The 22,532-nt window shown below is 40.6% G+C and overlaps 2 protein-coding genes across 3 annotated transcripts in view; both read left to right on the forward strand.

Annotated features, from left to right (window-relative positions):
• LOC134666742 (zinc finger protein jing homolog) overlaps positions 1 to 22,532 on the forward strand; it is a 158,061-nt gene that overhangs the window by 10,210 nt on the left and 125,319 nt on the right. The gene's annotated exons all lie outside the window — the stretch shown is intronic.
• On the forward strand, positions 13,171 to 18,733 carry LOC134666709 (uncharacterized). Of its 2 annotated transcripts, none has more exons than XM_063523947.1 (2): positions 13,171 to 13,531; positions 14,176 to 18,733. In XM_063523947.1, exon 2 carries the CDS (start codon positions 14,183 to 14,185, stop codon positions 18,578 to 18,580), a length of 4,398 nt encoding a protein of 1,465 aa, XP_063380017.1. In that variant the 5' UTR covers positions 13,171 to 13,531; positions 14,176 to 14,182; the 3' UTR covers positions 18,581 to 18,733. The 2 variants fall into 2 exon arrangements, with proteins under 2 accessions (XP_063380017.1, XP_063380018.1); XM_063523948.1 differs by having other exon boundaries at positions 14,214 to 18,733.

Below are 22,532 nucleotides of genomic sequence, written 5' to 3' on the forward strand. Positions count from 1 at the left end.
TAATTTTTCCACGTTTAAATTTATTCTAAGCTTAATAGCATCGATCGCAGACGTTTCTGCTTGTTAAAAATTAAAATAATCATAATTCGCGAACAAACACTTGGTTTATGTTTTGAATCTGAACTTTTGAAGCAACTTTTCATCTTTGTTCAGATAATATTAGGACTTGAACAAAGGGAATATGCTCGGTGCCTTCTGTGGGGTAGGTGCCTGACTGCCTCACTGCCTGTACTATTACGCACGTGAAATAAGTAGGTATGTTAATGTTTAAGATGCAGACATACTTAGATGTCCACGCTTATGGGAATCGTTATGAAAGAATCGAAATAGACGGACTGCACATCAATGAAAGAATCTAAATAGACGGACTGCACATCAATGAAAGAATCGAAATAGACGGACTGCACTTCAATGAAACAATCGAAATAGACGGACTGGACATAGCAAATCAATGCAGGGAAGTGGGGAAGGGAAGCGAAACGGGTAGCGCACAGTGCAAGGAGCGCCTTGCGAGTCGAACACTCTGGAAATCTGCCGCCGTGGCAAACTATTCATGAGAAGCAAGGACAACATCTGTCTACAAACTGATGAGATCTGGATATTCTGGATGCAGATGGCAATGGGTCGACATTATCGAAGGAGAAATGAACAGGAGATCTATGTCCAAAGACGGGCGTTTTGAAGTATTTGCTAAAGATACTTAGGAACTTCATGTTTATGTTATTAATGAAAACACTATCGAGACAAACTTTCAATCCCGGCATATCACTAATGCTTTTACTGTAATACCTCATTATTATTTACTAGCGGTACCTCGCTGCATTTTCCTAGAGATCGTGTATCGCGTCCCGAGCGGGTCACGCAAGTCTAAGCTCCAACCATGTAATCCAACTTATTACCAGTATAACATGACCTGGCAATACGGAAAACAACTATGTATTGACAGACAGTTCTTACACTGGATTTTAGACTAATATATTAGGGCCAGCGTTCGGAGTAATTCCTGGTCTAAGTGAACGTGGAATGTGAACAACCTTGGATGACTCTGGCTTTCGATACCTATACCAGCTTTGTTACCTAGATTTATGCGTTATCTATCGTTGCTTGCACATGTATGAAACTACAAGTACCGAAGGATAGTCAAGGCAAATACAACTACTCTAGGAGTATTTCTACAAGGCTAGGTACCAGGTAAAGTAAGGCAAGGTACTAGCTATTTACTTGAAGGTATTTCCTGTGTATAGACGCACTTGCCCTGCTGACAGTGCTGACCTTACGTGTACAAATTATGTTAATGCATGCTCCGATGAGATAAGTAAAATAATCCCAGACAGTGTCACACCAGGTTTTTAGAATGTCACCTCAGGAAAATTACTAAATTAAGCCAGGACTTCATTAAATCCCTAAGAATCACGCAGGACGTCAAAATGGGCACTCGATTTCTATAGAAAAATACCGATATTGGTTGTCCTATGAAAAACATCGACATCATATCGATATCGGCTGAAATAGGTATTTGAAAAAAAAATCGCTGTTTCTGGGTTAGTCCCACGGGAAAGTTTGTTTCGTTTTTATTTTATTGTTTATTATGTGGTGGTTATAAATAACGTACCTAAACTTGGGAAACTTCTGAACATTGATTTATTCCATGTTGATGTCGTCAATTTACGTGAATGGTCAAAGCATAATCTGCTATAAATTATTCTATCTCCAATGAAGCGACATTAGAAGTCGATAAATGATTATAAATCACCTTATATGCATTTGAAAACTCATTCAATTGTATTTGTATACCTTATTCGCGTACACTAAAGTACAAGTTTGAAGCAGTTTTCAAATACATACCTATACATTGGATATGTAAGGCGGTAGTAATGTTATGCGCCGTAAACTCAGACTTGTGCAATCATTTGCACACTGTAAACGATCCTGACGATACATTGCATCTTGATCGTACTCTCAAGACTAATATAAACTGGTGACACTGTAGGAATATTTCCATACAAAACAACCTGTATTCATTGCATTTCAGTGTATATTGCCATTGGATGCGCGTTCCTTGTCGATTCTCACATTACGACTACAACGCGACATTGGCAGTTGGCACCTACTTGCACACGAAATTCGAAACCTGGCTCCCCGTCTCACCTACACTACCTTTTTCCCAACTGGTTAGAAGAGGACATGAATATCGTTTTAGTGCCCTTATCTATTCACACCCACACGGCCAGACGCGTCAGTAAGAATCAGTGCAGTCAAAGGGCATGTGAAGAACAAGCCGGTTTGGAGCTAATGCAATTATCGGTTGGCCCGTCTACGTGACGGACGACACAAACTATTTGTACCAATGTAGACACAGTTTTAAGAAAACTACTAGAACTAGTTTATACTTAGGTAAAACTTCTTGCAACTGTGTAAGGTTTAACAACCGTGGACAGTGATGACCATGATGTACGTGAAACAGGCTGTATTCGCGTTGGGTTTGAGAATGCAGGCGAAGCGAGTTCAATGAATCCAGTGCAATGTGACATCGAGTTTCGTAGCAACTATTTGTTAAGGGAGTGCTTTATTGGTGGAAATTTAACTTCGTAGCTACGACACGCTCGCGTTTGACCAGCGTTTGGAATTACGCTAGACGTCCATGAAAAAACTTCTAACATTGATTTGCCGTCAATATCTTGAGGTCGTTGGAGTTGTTTTTTTTTTCTATTTAATTGCGGTTCTTTTAGTTTTGTTTTTTGAATGTACGGCTATTTATTGGACGTCATTGAGCCTCCATTATCCATTTTCAAAAACATTTAAATATTTGACTTATTTTTTGATAGTGTTTATTTTAATTACTTAGGAATCTTTTTAGCTTAAGCTATAAATGTTATTATTTTTCATTTAAATTCAAGAAAATATTTCAATAAGTTTTCTGCCCGGTCAATATCGAGTGTGCTATAAAACGGAACGACGTCGCTACAGCGCCCAGGTGCTGGACAAACACCTGCTGACTCCGAGTTTCTTTTGCCTCTGACATTTTCCTTGCACATTGCACTATCAATTATCAATGGCGTTGAAAATTGACAGGGACTGATGCCTGGGCTGCATACTAGATTGATGGTTAACTCATCCCCATATCAATCGTAAGAGCGCTATACTATGTCAATTTTATTATTAGCCTATAATTTCCTACTGCTGGTAACTGTGATAGATCCGTCAGACCTAAACACCACCACCACCAAACTGTTCGTTTCGTTAAAGAGTTCGCTAAATTTTTATGTATGGAAAGTTTTATAGTAAAGCGCCGGGGCGCGCCGGCTGACGCTGGTCAGTTTGTCAAATGTACCAACCACATTTGACAAACTGACCAGCGCAACTGGCCCTAAGTCTGTCACCTATGCTAGGTTAGCGATTGTATCCACTTGTAACACCCTGAGCACATTACATTGTTAATAAAGCCACAAGTAACAACACTGGTCAAAGTTCATCAATCATCACGCGTGAATCGTATCCCGGACCTAGGGCACACCCGGCCCGAAGCACTAATCGTTCGAAACCAATTTGTCCCATACGTGGGTGTAGGTATCGACTGTGATTAGGACCAGTCTCGCTGCCGGCACCCAAATCTGTAATTACTGACCGATTGGGTACCCCTTCACTATTATCTGAATTGCATACCGATTAACTCGGATAATGGCCCGGGGCTGCACGAACGTGACGTCACCAGACGTCTAGCATTGTAAATTCGCAATCCTTTTTTTTTCATCAAAGGACGTGCAAGGACGGCTAACAAATGGAGCCGCGCCACGAAAACAACAAACATTCACTAAAGGCTATCACACTGCAGCGCGGCGGTAGCTTGGCACATCCCGCTTTGACGCGCCAAGAAAACGCCTGTTGTATGTAAAACAGTAATAGGCAACCGGTCTCATCAATAAACATCATACGTGGCTTTCCATCACTGAAGGGTCCTTATGCTTCAAGTGCATTTAATCTGAAATTCCAACAGAAGTTTTGATAGAATGATCCTTATTGCACATGAAGTATAAGGACCCTTCTCTGATGGAAAGCCACATATTATTACATATAATAGTTATACGCGTGAAGCTATCCTCAGGTCGCTCTATCTATACGGGTGCATAGGGAGCCGAGTCAACAATTTATTGAATCCCATCGATCACGGCGGACATCGCCGCATTGTCCAATTGCATTCCTGCTGCTCGAGCACTCGACTCGAGAATTGGGAGAATCCTACGTTCATCTCTCGAATGCCACATCGAGATAATCGCTAGCTTTCATTGCGTTTGGCTAAGGTGGCTGCCTCTTTATAGTCTGTTACCGTGCTGTCACGTTCTTACAGCTCAGAATTTACAAAAAAAAAAAGTAAATCATGGTTAATTTATAACGGAGAAAAAAAATACACTTCGTGTTCACAATTACATTATTGAAAATTTTTCTGGATATCAGTGATTCATGCTCGGACAACGTTGTAACTGCTCGATTTCATTGTACTCGCCTCATCATAAATGATTCGATACGCCACGCTTCGGAGATTTTTCGACTAATTATAACACGTAACACATCATAACGCAAATTTTATGTTGTTGCCAATACTAATCGCCCGGAACTGTAAGTGATACTGATGAAGTATGAAGTTCAGCGAGCCAAGGCCAATGACTTGGTCAGTATATTGATATAGATGATCGAAACGAATTGCCTATGAGCATTTGGAAGATTGAAACGGTCTGCCATTTAAATTTGTATCATCGTCGCTCCAATACTTTAATATACATTACAAAAGTTATACTGTATAAAATTACAGACGGTTAGTATTAACAATATTATTATTTTTGCTTCCCTGTGTAAATGACTGAATGCCGAACAATACCTTCGTCCCTAATTGAACTACACGAGCTTCGATTTTATGCTTCCGGCCAGTCGCAAAGCAAAGTTTCCAAATTTGAAATTTAAATTGACGTAAATCCGTAAGATTTCTGTACTGAAGTACGCTTCACGATTCAGCCACAAAATTTCACCTTGCGCTGTTGCGGGGCATTATTAATTTGGCATTACAACGGTCCTCAATTTCGCGTGATATAATTCGGAATATTTGCCCCCGGGCCTGGGGTAAACAGCAATTAATCCTAGCAACCCGATACGTTTGGGGCGCGCCCCTCCTTAGATGGCAGATTGCTGCGCGATCTCGTTGCATTTCTACTGCTTCCGATGCATTGGTGTATCTACCTACGTTTAGATACCGATTCAATGTCCACCCAGCTGCATAAGTGCATGGCCACTTTATGAATCCATTCATGCAATTTTGTAACTCCTGTTCCTAACTATGACTTTGAGGAGTAAAAAAAGCCATAGACACTGTTACGACACGACATGATGTCACTTCACTTCGACACCGCTTGATAGAAATAGACGGAAGCTCCGTCCTATCCTGTCATTGTTAACGTTGATAAGATCGATCAAATGCCCGACGTTTTCATATGAAGTGACCCCATATTTTATTATTGTCCGTTGCGTTTACCGATCGATTGACCGAGACGTAAACATTCCAAAATCGTTGAATTTCGAATGAATTTACACGGCATGTATGAAAACAATGTGAATGACGAAACAATGACGTGAAAATGGATACGAGCATGATATGTTATTTAAACATTATTCAACAGACAGACGCGAACTAAAAGTCCCCTAATGCTCGTCGAGGGGAGACTTTTTTTACTTCAAACCTAATGGTTTCCTTCTTTTCTAACCGTCACCAGTAATATTGTTTAATTTCGCTTCTTCACGTCCATTGTCATTTGTCGGGGTGACTCGACAGTTTTCGGATTGTAAACTCGGTTTGGTCTGTAAAATGTGTCCGTCTTCCATTATCGATATTGGAATCAGAGTGCAAGAACTTTGTAAACTTGGGGATTGCTATCAGTATTTACGTCCACTGTTATTATGATATGAAAAATATATGAGAAGGCGATCATACTGACTAATTAGAATACATGTTCTGTTTTTTTTATTTTGAAATTATAAAGATCTTTTAGTATATATTATATTTACACTTACTCGTTGCTGGGTGACGTATCTTTTAATATAAACATAATTATGAAGAGTTATTTCAGCATTGTAAAATAATGAATGTATATGATAAAGTGAAGCTAGCGATAATATTAGAATATAGACATAAACTGGGAAGTCTGAATAGGTATGATAGGCCAAATAACCTTAGAGTACTGATAAATAAAAAACATTTCAATATACCAAGTAGTAACAACTATTATGGACAAAGAGTCTGGTCGAGTTACTTGCCACACATCCTAAATAGTCTTCCTAGACATATAATAGATAACTTACAAGATAAGCCTCATAAGCTGAAACTAATGTTAAAAAAGTACTACTTGAACTGATTAATTTAGTCAAAAGCTAATTTAAAATAAATACACATTATATAAATTAGATTAAAATATAGTAATAATAATGTCAATGATGTAACTATGAGAAAACCTCTCACTTAGCTAATAATCTATTATAATGTAGATTAGGTTAAGTTAGTCCTTAAAAAAATTGTAAATTTTATTTATAATAAACAGTTAAAATTTTTTTTTTTTTTTTTTTTATATAACATTGATAATAAATAAATTGCTCAAGTTGCGAAGCAATATACTTTGTATATATTAACAACATACAGATTAGACACTTCACACACATTTTATATTTACTTTAAACATCAAACATATCATAATTTAACATATTCATGTGAAGTATTTTCAAAAGCTTAAATAAAGTAATATAGATGCGAGATATGTAATTTATGAAGCTACAGTTTTAAAGGTGGCGCTGGCTGCATATTTTGTAAAGCACACCTCCATAAATATCATATCTTGTATCGGCAGGAACCTAATTAAGGAATGTATAAATTTTAAACATCGATCCTCAAATTGTCGCCATTTATAATCTTATGACACGTCCACCACAATTTATTACATGCCGATAACCCCTTTTCGAAGCATATTGTGCATAAATTTATACACGCGCACCGTTTAACGCTTCTACTGAATTATAAAGAAAAGTTTAAAAAAGTTATTGGTAATTGTTAAGGGGATTATTTTACTTCGATATTTAAAAATTATGTGGACTGTATTCAAACGAAATACGAGACGAGATACGAAACGATATACCGTGGAACTTAGGACAGGCTAGGTCAATTGGTAAAAGCACTCACCTTGCTGAGCTGTAGATGACGGTGCAGCTCTCGGTGGAGGCTGGCGCAGGCTTCTCAGACCTTCGGCTCGTCTAGACTTACCTCGAATCCAAGTTACCTGGACCAGCGTGGACACCGAAACGGAGCAGGAGCAGTGCTTCTTCAACTGATTAGCCTTCCACAATGAGTACACACAGTTTACAGACAAAATTGAATCTTTTAGATGAACCGAGACGATAATATTCGAAAATAATAATTAGCGCAGCGAGATGCGCCCGACATGTTACATTCGCGATACGAGAAGGGGAGGAAGTATATTTTTTTTTTAAGTTTGAACGATAATGTTGCCAGGCGAAATTATTTTAAGACTACAATCCTTAACATTTTCCGCCCACCAAAATACAACGTATTTTCCACAAGTTTGTACTGTTATTGTCAACTGAGGATAAAATAGAATCGATATGGCTCAGGGTTTATTTTCCTATTACTATATATTTTTTACTTTAATCTAAATCTACGATAAAATTAATACTTATGACTATATGATAGTGAATTAACACTAGTTTTGCAAAGGTAAGGGACACAGTTTAACTATCGGACGTTTAAGTTCGCCCGATTCTGTGCGAACTGTGACAACTCGACAAATCCCGTCACTTCCTGGATGGAGTTGTACCACCCGGCCAATTTTCCACTTCATGGGGCTACATTGCTCATTGACAATGAGCACGAGCGTCCCGACGACAATGTTTTTCTGACCATCGAACCATTTGTGGCGTTGCTGCAATGTGTGCAAATATTCGAGGTGCCACTTGCGCCAGAAAGCTTGATGGATCTTTTGTAATAATTTCCATCTCTGAAGTGGACCTAATTTCGCATCTACCATGTTGCTTTCAGGCAATATGGTGAGCGGCTCCAAAGTAAGGAAATGTCCGGGGGTCAAAACTGACAGGTCGTTTGGGTCCGAGCTGACAGGGGACAAAGGCCGTGAGTTCAGCATCGCCTCAATTTGGGTCAAAATGGTATAGAATTCCTCAAATGTAAGGCGCTGAGAGCTCACGACGCGAGCGAGATGTGTCTTTACTGACTTTACACCAGCCTCGGCTAACCCCGAGAAATGTGGGCTGCCGGGCGGGTTAAAAACGAAATTTATTTGTTCTGCACGTGAAGCCTTGGCCATGAATTCTTGGAGCATATTGGATGCGCCAATAAAGTTTCTACCCTGATCCGAGATCAGCCTAGAGCACCGACCGCGGCGCGAAATGAAACGGCGCAGAGCTGCGAGATATGCCTCTGTGGTGAGCTCTGAGGCCAGCTCAAGATGTACTGCTTTGGTGGCAGTGCATACGAAAACGCAAATATACGATTTAAATGTGCGTAGACCACGGCCCCGGGCCAAACAAGTATCAAAGGGACCAGCGTAATCTACTGCCGCTGACGAAAATGGTTTAATTTGATTAATTCGAAACGATGGTAAGTTGCCCATTATTGGAGGAGATGCCACTTTAGGCCGAGCGCGAAAGCACTTCATACAAGATGAAATAACCGAGTTTATAGCCCTTCTTGCCGATAGAACCCAGAATTCTTGGGCTAATAAATTTTGCAATGTTTGCAATCCAGGGTGCATAAACCGGTGATGGTAATCCTCAATGATCAACGTAGTCAACCTGTGATCACGAGGCAATAATAGTGGATGTTTCACATCGAACGACAGGTCTCCTTTAGAAAGGCGACCGCCCACCCTTAGCATTCCACGCTCATCCACAAACGGCGCCAATTTCCGCATGGGCTTCGATAGAGAGTGGGGTGACTTATCTGTCAACAAGCACCGCAATTCTGAAGCGAAAGCTCGCTCCTGGACATGTTTCACGAGAAAGTGAAGAACTTTCGTAATTTCTTCAGACGACAGGTTCGGATCTGTAATTTTCGACGATGATTTTTGCAAGTTATGCATGAACCGAAAACAATAAGCGAATATACGCAATATGCGTTGTAAAGACGAGAATCTACTCAAGATGTTGTCAATCAACGATATATTAGAGTCTGTGAACAAACTATAGATTTTTTGCTCGTTCGAAGCGGCTTGATCAGAAAGGATCTCAGATTGCGGCCAAGATTCTTGAGGATTAGACAGCCACGTAGGCCCCGCCCACCATAGCGTATTCTGGATTAAATCAGCAGGCAACAAACCGCGGGAGCCGCAATCCGCTGGATTATCCGAACCAGACACGTGGTGCCAATTTTCAGGGGGGACGTTCTCTTGTATGTGCGCAACCCTATTAGCCACAAAAGTTTTCCACTTTGATGGACACGAATGAATCCAAGTCAGCGCGACAGTAGAATCTGACCAAGCGTGGATATCGTCAAAAGTGTGAAAATCTTTTAGAGCTTCTGTAAACGAGACAATCAAATCCGACAACAAGACAGCAGCTAACAGCTCACATCTCGGGATAGAACATTTACGAAGTGGGGCCACTTTCGTTTTAGCGCAACAAAGACGCACGACAACGGATCCGTCATTTTGAACGACACGACAATAAATGACAGCACAGTAACCCTTCTCCGAGGCGTCACAGTACCCGTGGAGCTGTAACGATACGAAAGATACAACCATTCTACGGGGAATGGACAACGAGCTCATTTCCGCCAATTGCGATTTGAATTTACGCCATTCTTGAGCGATAGCGATAGGAACCTCGCTGTCCCAATCGACACCAGAAACCCATAGAAGTTGTATTAAATGTTTTGCGAAAAATACGACAGGCGACAATAGACCCAGAGGATCAAAAATACGAGCGATGTCCGAGAGGATCGATCGCTTCGTACAACGACAATCATTCAAGGAGGTCTTGAATGTGAAAGTATCTTCCTTGGGAAGCCACGACAAACCGAGAATTTTTAACGATAAATCATGGACGTTTTCGAAATTGTGAAGTTGATCTGAGTACAGCTCTGAACCAGGCAAACTTCCTAGAAATTCAGGGCTGTTAGAGGTCCATTTGCGCAGATGAAGCTGAGCAGACGATAATATTTCCACCAACTGTTGTCGTAACACTAACGCATCCTCGACAGAGTCTGCACCTGACACAACGTCGTCGACATACGCATCCCTAGCCAACACTGCAGCACCTTGAGGAGCACGAGACGAAAACTCCTTTGCTAACTTCGATATGCACCAGAGCGCCTGATATGGAGCACAGGACACACCATAGGTCACTGTGAGCAAACGATAATCTTTCACGGGATCATCAGGTGACGGGCGCCACAAAATGCGCTGATAGTCGCAGTCCTGTAAATCGACAAGGAACTGCCGGTACATTTGTTTGATGTCACCGGTGAACACTACTGCATGCCATCGAAAACGAGCCAACAAGTCAAATATGTTATTTTGCAATTTAGGGCCGGCAAGCAGTGTATCGTTCAAGGACTTTCCTGAAGAATCCTGGGCGCTAGCGTCAAAAACACAGCGAAGAGGAGTAGTGGAGGAGTCAGGGCGCAAAATTCCGTGGTGGGGTATGTAATAAAACTGACCTTCAGACGACAAGGGAGGATCAACTTCCACCATGTGACCACAACTAAGGTAGTCATCCATGAAATTGACATAAGCTGTCCGAAACTGAGGATTCAATTTGAATTTCCTCTCTAAATTTAAGAGACGCTTGAGAGCTATCTCACGAGAATTTGAAAACCTGGGTTTATCCTGAGGGTCGACATAAGTTAATGGTACTACCATCCTACCCTCGGGAGTGCGACAATATGAAGTTTCCATTTGGTTTTCACACGACATTTCTGATTTCGACAAAACGATATTTTTGGGAGGATCTACACTTTCCAGTTCCCAGAAGCGCTTGATATTATTGTCTAATGATAGACTCGACACGAGATAGCACCTCTGAGTATCACCTTCTGAACCTTTATGACAACGAGAACGAGAAGTGTTAACGTTTATAGGGCACTCACCCATCACCAACCAGCCGAAAACAGTGCGGACAGCTATGGGCTCATCTGCGTTGCCCTTGACAACGCCAGATTGTAGTGCAGCAGCGAAAAGGTTGACGTTAACCAACATGTCTATAGGTCCAGATTTGTGGAAAGACGGATCAGCAAGATCTAAATCCTTCAGATGCCTCCAAGAAGACACATTCAGTGGTTCTGGTGGCATATCATGGCAGATCTTGGGAAGCACGAACGCTTCAAACGAAAATTTGCATGAGGAGTCCCCATTCGAAGGAACTATCTCACAATCGACAATTCCAAAAGTGTCAGTCGATGACAGACCAACACCGTTCACCGTTGGTGAATTATTTCTAATTGGTATTCCAAGTTTTTGAGCGCACTTTAATGTTACAAAGTTACAAGCCGAGGCATTGTCCATCAGCATTCGAATTGGTACAAAATTATTAAATTTATTTTTTATCAGCACGATAGCTGTCGAGGATAAACTTGGTGCGTTTGCATTATGCACAGCCAATGCCACTTGGGTCGGCTGAGCTGTTGGTTCCAACTCCTTATCCTTTTCGAAATGCAATAATGTGTGGTGTCTGCGCTTGCAGATGCCACAAGTCACCGATGATTTACAATTTTTAACCGAGTGTGATGGCCTACAACAAAGTATGCAAAGTCTCCTCTCCTTAACCTGAGCAAACCTTTCCAATGGCTGCAGTTCCAAAAATTTAGTACAGTTATCCAATTTGTGTCCCGGTGCGGAACACATAGCACAGTTGCTCACTGGCGGCACAAGGAGAGCAGGCTTAGCCTTATTCGACACTGGCTTACTATACACTGGTTTACTAGATAATGTTAACGACTTACCAACGCTGTTCTCTAATGCCTGGCTCCGCTTTTCAATAAACGAAATTAATTCCTCATAACTGGGAATTTCTGTGTTTGATTCAAGTTGCAACTCAAAAGCTTCCTTACTACTAACATCTAATTTTGACCAAAGTGCATGGAATAACATAAAGTTCCTGTCAGGCAATTGATACTTTGATAAAATTTCTAAGTTTTCCTTAAAGGTTCGACAAACTCTAACTAATTCCGATGCAGTCTTGGACTTCGCCGCCTCACAATTTAATATTTTTTCATAAAATATACTGGCAATCACCCTTTTTTTCTCAAAATGTAATTTTAGTGTGTTATAGGCCATTAAATAATTTTCATCACATAATGGGTAATTTTTAATTAAGTCGAAAGCATGGCCGGTAACACTCGACAACAAATAGTGCAGTTTTTCTACTGCCGGGATATTTTTACTGTGAATCAGCGAGTCAAAGATCTGGATGAACGACACCCAATTCTCAATTTTCGAATCGAAAGGAACTATATTAATTTTAGGTAATTTAACACTCGAACTTGAACCGCAACTGTCACTTTTATTTAACACTTCAGGTTTTATTTCTGCTAAACGTATTTTTATGGATTTTACCATTTGTTCGAACTGTGATGATATTTCTAATTCACTTGACCTATCACCAGCTGGAATCGCCGAAAGCAATTCAATTTGAAAGGCATGAAATTCACTTTCAAGTTTAATTACATCTTGTGAACAATAACCTTGCAGATCGGAACTCTTTATATACTCCATCCGCACGAACGCATAATCCCGACCTACACGGCTCTTGTCGAAACTTTCGGACGAATCCCCACCAAGTGTCATGTTTATTTTGTAAAAATATGTATATTGAATCACTAAAACAACAACAAAACTATTTGATTCGATAACACTGATATGATAGGTTATGTTATGATTTTCAATTGACACTTGTCAAAAATGACAGCTAAAAGTTGCGTTCAGAAACGTAATAAATTCGACACACAATTTTAGTCTATGAACTAAACGCTCGATAGTTTAACTAACGGAAAAACGCCCAAGCCAAGTGTTTCAATCTTACCCTCCAATGTTTTTATGATTTTACAATGAACAATTTATTGACGAAAATTGATATTTAAAGCGAAAATAACCACGATCCGGATAACTTGTAAGGTGACCGTGGTTATTTTCGCTTTAAATATCAATTTTCGTCAATAAATTGTTCATTGTAAAATCATAAAAACATTGGAGGGTAAGATTGAAACACTTGGCTTGGGCGTTTTTCCGTTAGTTAAACTATCGAGCGTTTAGTTCATAGACTAAAATTGTGTGTCGAATTTATTACGTTTCTGAACGCAACTTTTAGCTGTCATTTTTGACAAGTGTCAATTGAAAATCATAACATAACCTATCATATCAGTGTTATCGAATCAAATAGTTTTGTTGTTGTTTTAGTGATTCAATATACATATTTTTACAAAATAAACATGACACTTGGTGGGGATTCGTCCGAAAGTTTCGACAAGAGCCGTGTAGGTCGGGATTATGCGTTCGTGCGGATGGAGTATATAAAGAGTTCCGATCTGCAAGGTTATTGTTTAAAAGATGTAATTAAACTTGAAAGTGAATTTCATGCCTTTCAAATTGAATTGCTTTCGGCGATTCCAGCTGGTGATAGGTCAAGTGAATTAGAAATATCATCACAGTTCGAACAAATGGTAAAATCCATAAAAATACGTTTAGCAGAAATAAAACCTGAAGTGTTAAATAAAAGTGACAGTTGCGGTTCAAGTTCGAGTGTTAAATTACCTAAAATTAATATAGTTCCTTTCGATTCGAAAATTGAGAATTGGGTGTCGTTCATCCAGATCTTTGACTCGCTGATTCACAGTAAAAATATCCCGGCAGTAGAAAAACTGCACTATTTGTTGTCGAGTGTTACCGGCCATGCTTTCGACTTAATTAAAAATTACCCATTATGTGATGAAAATTATTTAATGGCCTATAACACACTAAAATTACATTTTAAGAAAAAAAGGGTGATTGCCAGTATATTTTATGAAAAAATATTAAATTGTGAGGCGGCGAAGTCCAAGACTGCATCGGAATTAGTTAGAGTTTGTCGAACCTTTAAGGAAAACTTAGAAATTTTATCAAAGTATCAATTGCCTGACAGGAACTTTATGTTATTCCATGCACTTTGGTCAAAATTAGATGTTAGTAGTAAGGAAGCTTTTGAGTTGCAACTTGAATCAAACACAGAAATTCCCAGTTATGAGGAATTAATTTCGTTTATTGAAAAGCGGAGCCAGGCATTAGAGAACAGCGTTGGTAAGTCGTTAACATTATCTAGTAAACCAATGTATAGTAAGCCAGTGTCGAATAAGGCTAAGCCTGCTTTCCTTGTGCCGCCAGTGAGCAACTGTGCTATGTGTTCCGCACCGGGACACAAATTGGATAACTGTACAAAATTTTTGGAACTGCAGCCATTGGAAAGGTTTGCTCAGGTTAAGGAGAGGAGACTTTGCATACTTTGTTGTAGGCAATCACACTCGGTTAAAAATTGTAAATCATCGGTGACTTGTGCCATCTGCAAGTGCAGACACCACACATTATTGCATTTCGATAAGGGTAAGGAGTTGGAACCAACAGCTCCGCCGACCCAAGTGGCATTGGCTGTGCATAATGCAAACGCACCAAGTTTATTCTCGACAGCTATCGTGATGATAAAAAATAAATTTAATAATTTTGTACCAATTCGAATGCTGATGGACAATGCCTCGGCTTGTAACTTTGTAACATTGAAGTGCGCTCAAAAACTTGGAATACCAATTAGAAATAATTCACCAACGGTGAACGGTGTTGGTCTGTCATCGACGGACACTTTTGGAATTGTCGATTGTGAGATAGTTCCTTCGAATGGGGACTCCTCATGCAAATTTTCGTTTGAAGCGTTCGTGCTTCCCAAGATCTGCCATGATATGCCACCAGAACCACTGAATGTGTCTTCTTGGAGGCATCTGAAAGATTTAGATCTTGCTGATCCGTCTTTCCACAAATCTGGACCTATAGACATGTTGGTTAACGTCAACCTTTTCGCTGCTGCACTACAATCTGGCGTTGTCAAGGGCAACGCAGATGAGCCCATAGCTGTCCGCACTGTTTTCGGCTGGTTGGTAATGGGTGAGTGCCCTATAAACGTTAACACTTCTCGTTCTCGTTGTCATAAAGGTTCAGAAGGTGATACTCAGAGGTGCTATCTCGTGTCGAGTCTATCATTAGACAATAATATCAAGCGCTTCTGGGAACTGGAAAGTGTAGATCCTCCCAAAAATATCGTTTTGTCGAAATCAGAAATGTCGTGTGAAAACCAAATGGAAACTTCATATTGTCGCACTCCCGAGGGTAGGATGGTAGTACCATTAACTTATGTCGACCCTCAGGATAAACCCAGGTTTTCAAATTCTCGTGAGATAGCTCTCAAGCGTCTCTTAAATTTAGAGAGGAAATTCAAATTGAATCCTCAGTTTCGGACAGCTTATGTCAATTTCATGGATGACTACCTTAGTTGTGGTCACATGGTGGAAGTTGATCCTCCCTTGTCGTCTGAAGGTCAGTTTTATTACATACCCCACCACGGAATTTTGCGCCCTGACTCCTCCACTACTCCTCTTCGCTGTGTTTTTGACGCTAGCGCCCAGGATTCTTCAGGAAAGTCCTTGAACGATACACTGCTTGCCGGCCCTAAATTGCAAAATAACATATTTGACTTGTTGGCTCGTTTTCGATGGCATGCAGTAGTGTTCACCGGTGACATCAAACAAATGTACCGGCAGTTCCTTGTCGATTTACAGGACTGCGACTATCAGCGCATTTTGTGGCGCCCGTCACCTGATGATCCCGTGAAAGATTATCGTTTGCTCACAGTGACCTATGGTGTGTCCTGTGCTCCATATCAGGCGCTCTGGTGCATATCGAAGTTAGCAAAGGAGTTTTCGTCTCGTGCTCCTCAAGGTGCTGCAGTGTTGGCTAGGGATGCGTATGTCGACGACGTTGTGTCAGGTGCAGACTCTGTCGAGGATGCGTTAGTGTTACGACAACAGTTGGTGGAAATATTATCGTCTGCTCAGCTTCATCTGCGCAAATGGACCTCTAACAGCCCTGAGTTTCTAGGAAGTTTGCCTGGTTCAGAGCTGTACTCAGATCAACTTCACAATTTCGAAAACGTCCATGATTTATCGTTAAAAATTCTCGGTTTGTCGTGGCTTCCCAAGGAAGATACTTTCACATTCAAGACCTCCTTGAATGATTGTCGTTGTACGAAGCGATCGATCCTCTCGGACATCGCTCGTATTTTTGATCCTCTGGGTCTATTGTCGCCTGTCGTATTTTTCGCAAAATATTTAATACAACTTCTATGGGTTTCTGGTGTCGATTGGGACAGCGAGGTTCCTATCGCTATCGCTCAAGAATGGCGTAAATTCAAATCGCAATTGGCGGAAATGAGCTCGTTGTCCATTCCCCGTAGAATGGTTGTATCTTTCGTATCGTTACAGCTCCACGGGTACTGTGACGCCTCGGAGAAGGGTTACTGTGCTGTCATTTATTGTCGTGTCGTTCAAAATGACGGATCCGTTGTCGTGCGTCTTTGTTGCGCTAAAACGAAAGTGGCCCCACTTCGTAAATGTTCTATCCCGAGATGTGAGCTGTTAGCTGCTGTCTTGTTGTCGGATTTGATTGTCTCGTTTACAGAAGCTTTAAAAGATTTTCACACTTTTGACGATATCCACGCTTGGTCAGATTCTACTGTCGCGCTGACTTGGATTCATTCGTGTCCATCAAAGTGGAAAACTTTTGTGGCTAATAGGGTTGCGCACATACAAGAGAACGTCCCCCCTGAAAATTGGCACCACGTGTCTGGTTCGGATAATCCAGCGGATTGCGGCTCCCGCGGTTTGTTGCCTGCTGATTTAATCCAGAATACGCTATGGTGGGCGGGGCCTACGTGGCTGTCTAATCCTCAAGAATCTTGGCCGCAATCTGAGATCCTTTCTGATCAAGCCGCTTCGAACGAGCAAAAAATCTATAGTTTGTTCACAGACTCTAATATATCGTTGATTGACAACATCTTGAGTAGATTCTCGTCTTTACAACGCATATTGCGTATATTCGCTTATTGTTTTCGGTTCATGCATAACTTGCAAAAATCATCGTCGAAAATTACAGATCCGAACCTGTCGTCTGAAGAAATTACGAAAGTTCTTCATTTTCTCGTGAAACATGTCCAGGAGCGAGCTTTCGCTCCAGAATTGCGGTGCTTGTTGACAGATAAGTCAACCCACTCTCTATCGAAGCCCATGCGGAAATTGGCGCCGTTTGTGGATGAGCGTGGAATGTTAAGGGTGGGCGGTCGCCTTTCTAAAGGAGACCTGTCGTTCGATGTGAAACATCCACTATTATTGCCTCGTGATCATAGGTTGACTACGCTGATCATTGAGGATTACCATCACCGGTTTATGCACCCTGGCTTGCAAACGTTGCAAAATTTATTAGCCCAAGAATTTTGGGTTCTATCGGCAAGAAGGGCTATAAATTCGGTTATTTCATCTTGTATGAAATGTTTTCGCGCTCGACCTAAAGTGGCATCTCCTCCAATAATGGGCAACTTACCATCGTTTCGAATTAATCAAATTAAACCATTTTCGTCAGCGGCAGTAGATTACGCTGGTCCCTTTGATACTTGTTTGGCCCGGGGCCGTGGTCTACGCACATTTAAATCGTATATTTGCGTTTTCGTATGCACTGCCACCAAAGCAGTACATCTTGAGCTGGCCTCAGAGCTCACCACAGAGGCATATCTCGCAGCTCTGCGCCGTTTCATTTCGCGCCGCGGCCGGTGCTCTAGGCTGATCTCGGATCAGGGTAGAAACTTTATTGGCGCATCCAATATGCTCCAAGAATTCATGGCCAAGGCTTCACGTGCAGAACAAATAAATTTCGTTTTTAACCCGCCCGGCAGCCCACATTTCTCGGGGTTAGCCGAGGCTGGTGTAAAGTCAGTAAAGACACATCTCGCTCGCGTCGTGGGCTCTCAGCGCCTTACATTTGAGGAATTCTATACCATTTTGACCCAAATTGAGGCGATGCTGAACTCGCGGCCTTTGTCCCCTGTCAGCTCGGACCCAAACGACCTGTCAGTTTTGACCCCCGGACATTTCCTTACTTTGGAGCCGCTCACCATATTGCCTGAAAGCAACATGGTAGATGCGAAATTAGGTCCACTTCAGAGATGGAAATTATTACAAAAGATCCATCAAGATTTCTGGCGCAAGTGGCACCTCGAATATCTGCACACATTGCAACAGCGCCACAAATGGTTCGATGGTCAGAAAAACATTGTCGTCGGGACGCTCGTGCTCATTGTTAATGAGCAATGTAGCCCCATGAAGTGGAAAATTGGCCGGGTGGTACAACTCCATCCAGGAAGTGACGGGATTTGTCGTGTTGTCACAGTTCGGACAGAATCAGGCGAACTTAAACGTCCGATAGTTAAACTGTGTCCCTTACCTTTGCAAAACTAGTGTTAATTCACTATCTTATAGTCATAAGTATTAATTTTATCGTAGATTTAAATTAAAGTAAAAAAAAATAGTAATAGGAAAGTAAACCCTGAGCCATATCGATTCTATTTTATCCTCAGTTGACAATAACAGTACAAACTTGTGGAAAATACGTTGTATTTTGGTGGGCGGAAAATGTTGTCCAAAAGCACTCACCTTGCTGAGCTGTAGATGACGGTGCAGCTCTCGGTGGAGGCTGGCGCAGGCTTCTCAGACCTTCGGCTCGTCTAGACTTACCTCGAATCCAAGTTACCTGGACCAGCGTGGACACCGAAACGGAGCAGGAGCAGTGCTTCTTCAACTGATTAGCCTTCCACAATGAGTACACACAGTTTACAGACAAAATTGAATCTTTTAGATGAACCGAGACGATAATATTCGAAAATAATAATTAGCGCAGCGAGATGCGCCCGACATGTTACATTCGCGATACGAGAAGGGGAGGAAGTATATTTTTTTTTTTTAAGTTTGAACGATAATGTTGCCAGGCGAAATTATTTTAAGACTACAATCCTTAACAGTAATAAATAAATTGTATGTGTTTATTATAGTTTAGGTGTATTAATTTTTATAATGATGTTGCTGTACTGCCGCGGGCTCATCATCATCATCATAATTTAAGAGCATGGCTCTTATCGGTGGAGTATGCGCCAGTTTTCGCGGTCCTCGGCCAGGTTCTTTAGGTCCCTGTAAGACACGACATTTGCTTTTGCTTTTTCCGCGGGCTAGATTTACTTAATACTATATGATGGCAATATGTATTATGTCATGTCTGTATTGTATACTCTGTATGTTTATATTCACATTTAGTATGTGACCTATAAATAAATACAGTTACATATGTTTGAGGCTTAAGGAAGTTTCCTATTTAAGCTGCTTTATTATTTATTAAGTACAACAAAACTTGAGTAAAAACATACCAAATAAAAGCACTCAACTAATGACACATTAATAAAAATGCCCTACGTCTTGCTATAGTTAGATGGCTGGCAGGCCACATTAACACGTTGGATATCAAATACATCAGTTGATCCGTTTTTATTTGATTTGTCTTAATTAGTTTTAATGTCTATCCGTTAGTCGTAAATGAATGTAATTAAAGTAATTAAACATCTACCTATAAGAACAGCTCAGCAGCATTTGTCGGCGGCTCGTTTTTTGATCGTGTTTGCCCGAGTCAACGACAAATTCATCGAGACAACCCTACTGGTTATAAGTTATAAACTGAAAAGATATCATACACTAAGGAAAATGTGACCAAGTCTACCGGCAGCCGAGGCCGCGGCTATCTCTAATATTGGTTGTCTCGAAGAATTAGTAAGTCCAACAAGCTCTATAGCTTTCGTTGTTCGACGCGTCACTGTTCGCTAGTTCGCACCCGGGGTTGGCCGGTCTAACCTGCAGTTACCATGGTTACCAGTACAATTTTACACTGGGTTAACGGTATAACCGCTTAACCCCTTAACGCCTTAAGTGGGGTGCAAGTGGCGCTAATAGAGTAGCATTCGAAAAGTGGAATGCTCTAGTTGCCGGTATACAAACTTTTTTGTGTCGACACCTTAAGATCTTGTTCTTGACGTGCATGTAAATGTATCCAAACGTGGAGCTGAAAGCTGAACGGTAGACGGCATAAAGGCGCATCAATATTTCATGGACCTGCAACCTGAAACAATTTCTGCCCGCGTGACGTAGGCTTGTCTACAGTCTGAAATACTTTTCGCTTAGCACATTAGCATACAAATACTAATATTTTAGATTGCAGAGGTAGTTCCTTTTCTTTGCAGCTAACTGTTACCATTGATTCCTCTTTACTTTTGACACACAATATTGTCGTGGAAAAATATTAATAATATTTTTTGTTTTGTTTTCAGGTAAATGATTGTACTTGATTGAAATTCGTGGCCCAATATCCTTGGAGAAATGTAAGTATTAGCATATTAGGTGTTGTCATTCCATGAAGGTCAGGGATTTGATTTTACCTCACTTGGAGATGGGCGATGTACCTAATCATTTACAATTAGTCAGGGAAAATAGGACAGTTGACTAAAGAAATAAATGCAATAAGTACCTATTTGCTTTTATGCAATTTATAATACACGTCATCTCATTGCACATGTTTATACAATCATAGTCTTATCATAAACAAAAAAAACACTGAAATAGTAAATACCAACAATTGTGCCGAAACTCTCCCCTGAAACTTAAAATAAATCACTGACACGCAGACTTGATCATTTTATTAAATTTCACGATTAAATACCCATCGGGCAACGTTAAACGAAACGCTTCGATAATATCGCCATATCTCGACACCTCGCCCGGCCATCGGCGCACCTCGCCCGTTTATAATTGCGAGTCCCCCCGTCCTGTGTTCACAAAGCTTTGTACACGGCTGTGACCTTGTCGTTTTTATTACACCCAGTATAGTTGCATTCGTAGGTAACAACTGTGTGTGTGTCTAAATTGATAACATGAATTGGAACGGACGATAAGAAAAAAAAAAAGAATCGATCGACACCTCATTCATTAAAAGCAGAGGCAGAAGCAAAGGCTCAAGAGATGCGACGCCAATACACAAACTGCTCAAATCAGTACCCGTACCACGAGTCACTACCAGATACAAAACTGACAGTACCAAAGCAATCGGTCAATTTAATAAACAAATCTGCCCAACTGTAATTTTATTATTTTACCACCAGTAGATTGGTCAATCGATCGAATAAAAACGTTAAAAAAATTATAACTTTACACCACAGATCAGCGTCACACTTAAACTGGTAAGTACGCAAACAAAGTGGTTCGCAGGCTTCGTCAATACCCCCCTGATATATGTGAGACTCCATCGTTGTGGGTAGATCGGGGTACCAATTAGTGGATAAGTTTTCGGTTCATGATCGGGTGGACCAAATTAGCATGTTTCAATTTCATATAATAACTAGTGTAGGGAATTACACGTTGCATGCTTCAAGACAAGAGGTTTTTAGAAAGGGGGAGTGATGATTTGTCAGTCAACATAGGTACTTGTAGGCAACATAGGGACAGGAGTATCGGCATACCGCGGTTATGGACCTGGCATTGCGGCTCTTCAAGACGCCAATAATCTTTAAGAGAACTTTGACCAGTCAAATCAACTTTTGGGACTCTTTGAGATTTCTGAAACAATATTTATTCTGTGGTACGAGTAGGCTCTTCTTTTCAAAAGTTTAACGACCCCTGGTAAGCTCCTCAATAGAGAAAACTTTAAGATCGTTGTACCAGCAACAAGAATGCTTTATTTTAATATGGAATGAGAGTGTGCTAATACAGAAACTACTTTTACACATATAAATTCGTGTAGATTAGTCTAGCATAATTTATAATGTAATTTAATATTATGAGAATAAATATCTAAATCTATACTAAACCTGGATATAAGGCCTAACATACTGACTAACGCCAATCAGCAGTGAAGTATGAAACTTTCCTTACAATAAAATTTAGCGAACGCTTTAACGGTGACAGTCGGTTTGGTGCAACCGACCCTAAATATCGCCGACAATAAAATGACAGTTCAATTGTCCCAATATGTCCAAAAATTGGCACAAAATCAGAATGATTGGATATAGTCGATTGACCAATCAAGAGTTTTAGTATCTTTGATATAAGTTTTATGCTAAAATGTTAGCAGTTCTGCAAGGAAATTACATTTTGTTTTGTTATTTATTGTCGATGCAATTTTATCGTTTCAACTTCCGTAAATTACAGAGGAGATTTCATAAGTTTCGCGAAATATAATTGGACAAAAATTCACCCAATTTGGTCCGCCGTAGAATCCATAAATTTATGAACCAGTAGCACCCTTTTCAAAGAAATTCCGATCCCCTCGGGTCCCCAAGCAGGTGTTGCAGCCGGTTTAGGAAGCATTGTCCCCAAT

The sequence above is a fragment of the Cydia fagiglandana genome, chromosome 8 (assembly GCF_963556715.1).
Source record: "Cydia fagiglandana chromosome 8, ilCydFagi1.1, whole genome shotgun sequence".
Classification (NCBI taxonomy): Eukaryota; Metazoa; Arthropoda; class Insecta; order Lepidoptera; family Tortricidae; genus Cydia; species Cydia fagiglandana.

What these genes read in the sequence shown, in the direction of transcription:
- LOC134666709 (XM_063523947.1), top strand. Translation starts at nt 14,183, where the DNA reads ATGTTATTCCATGCACTTTGGTCAAAATTAGATGTTAGTAGTAAGGAA.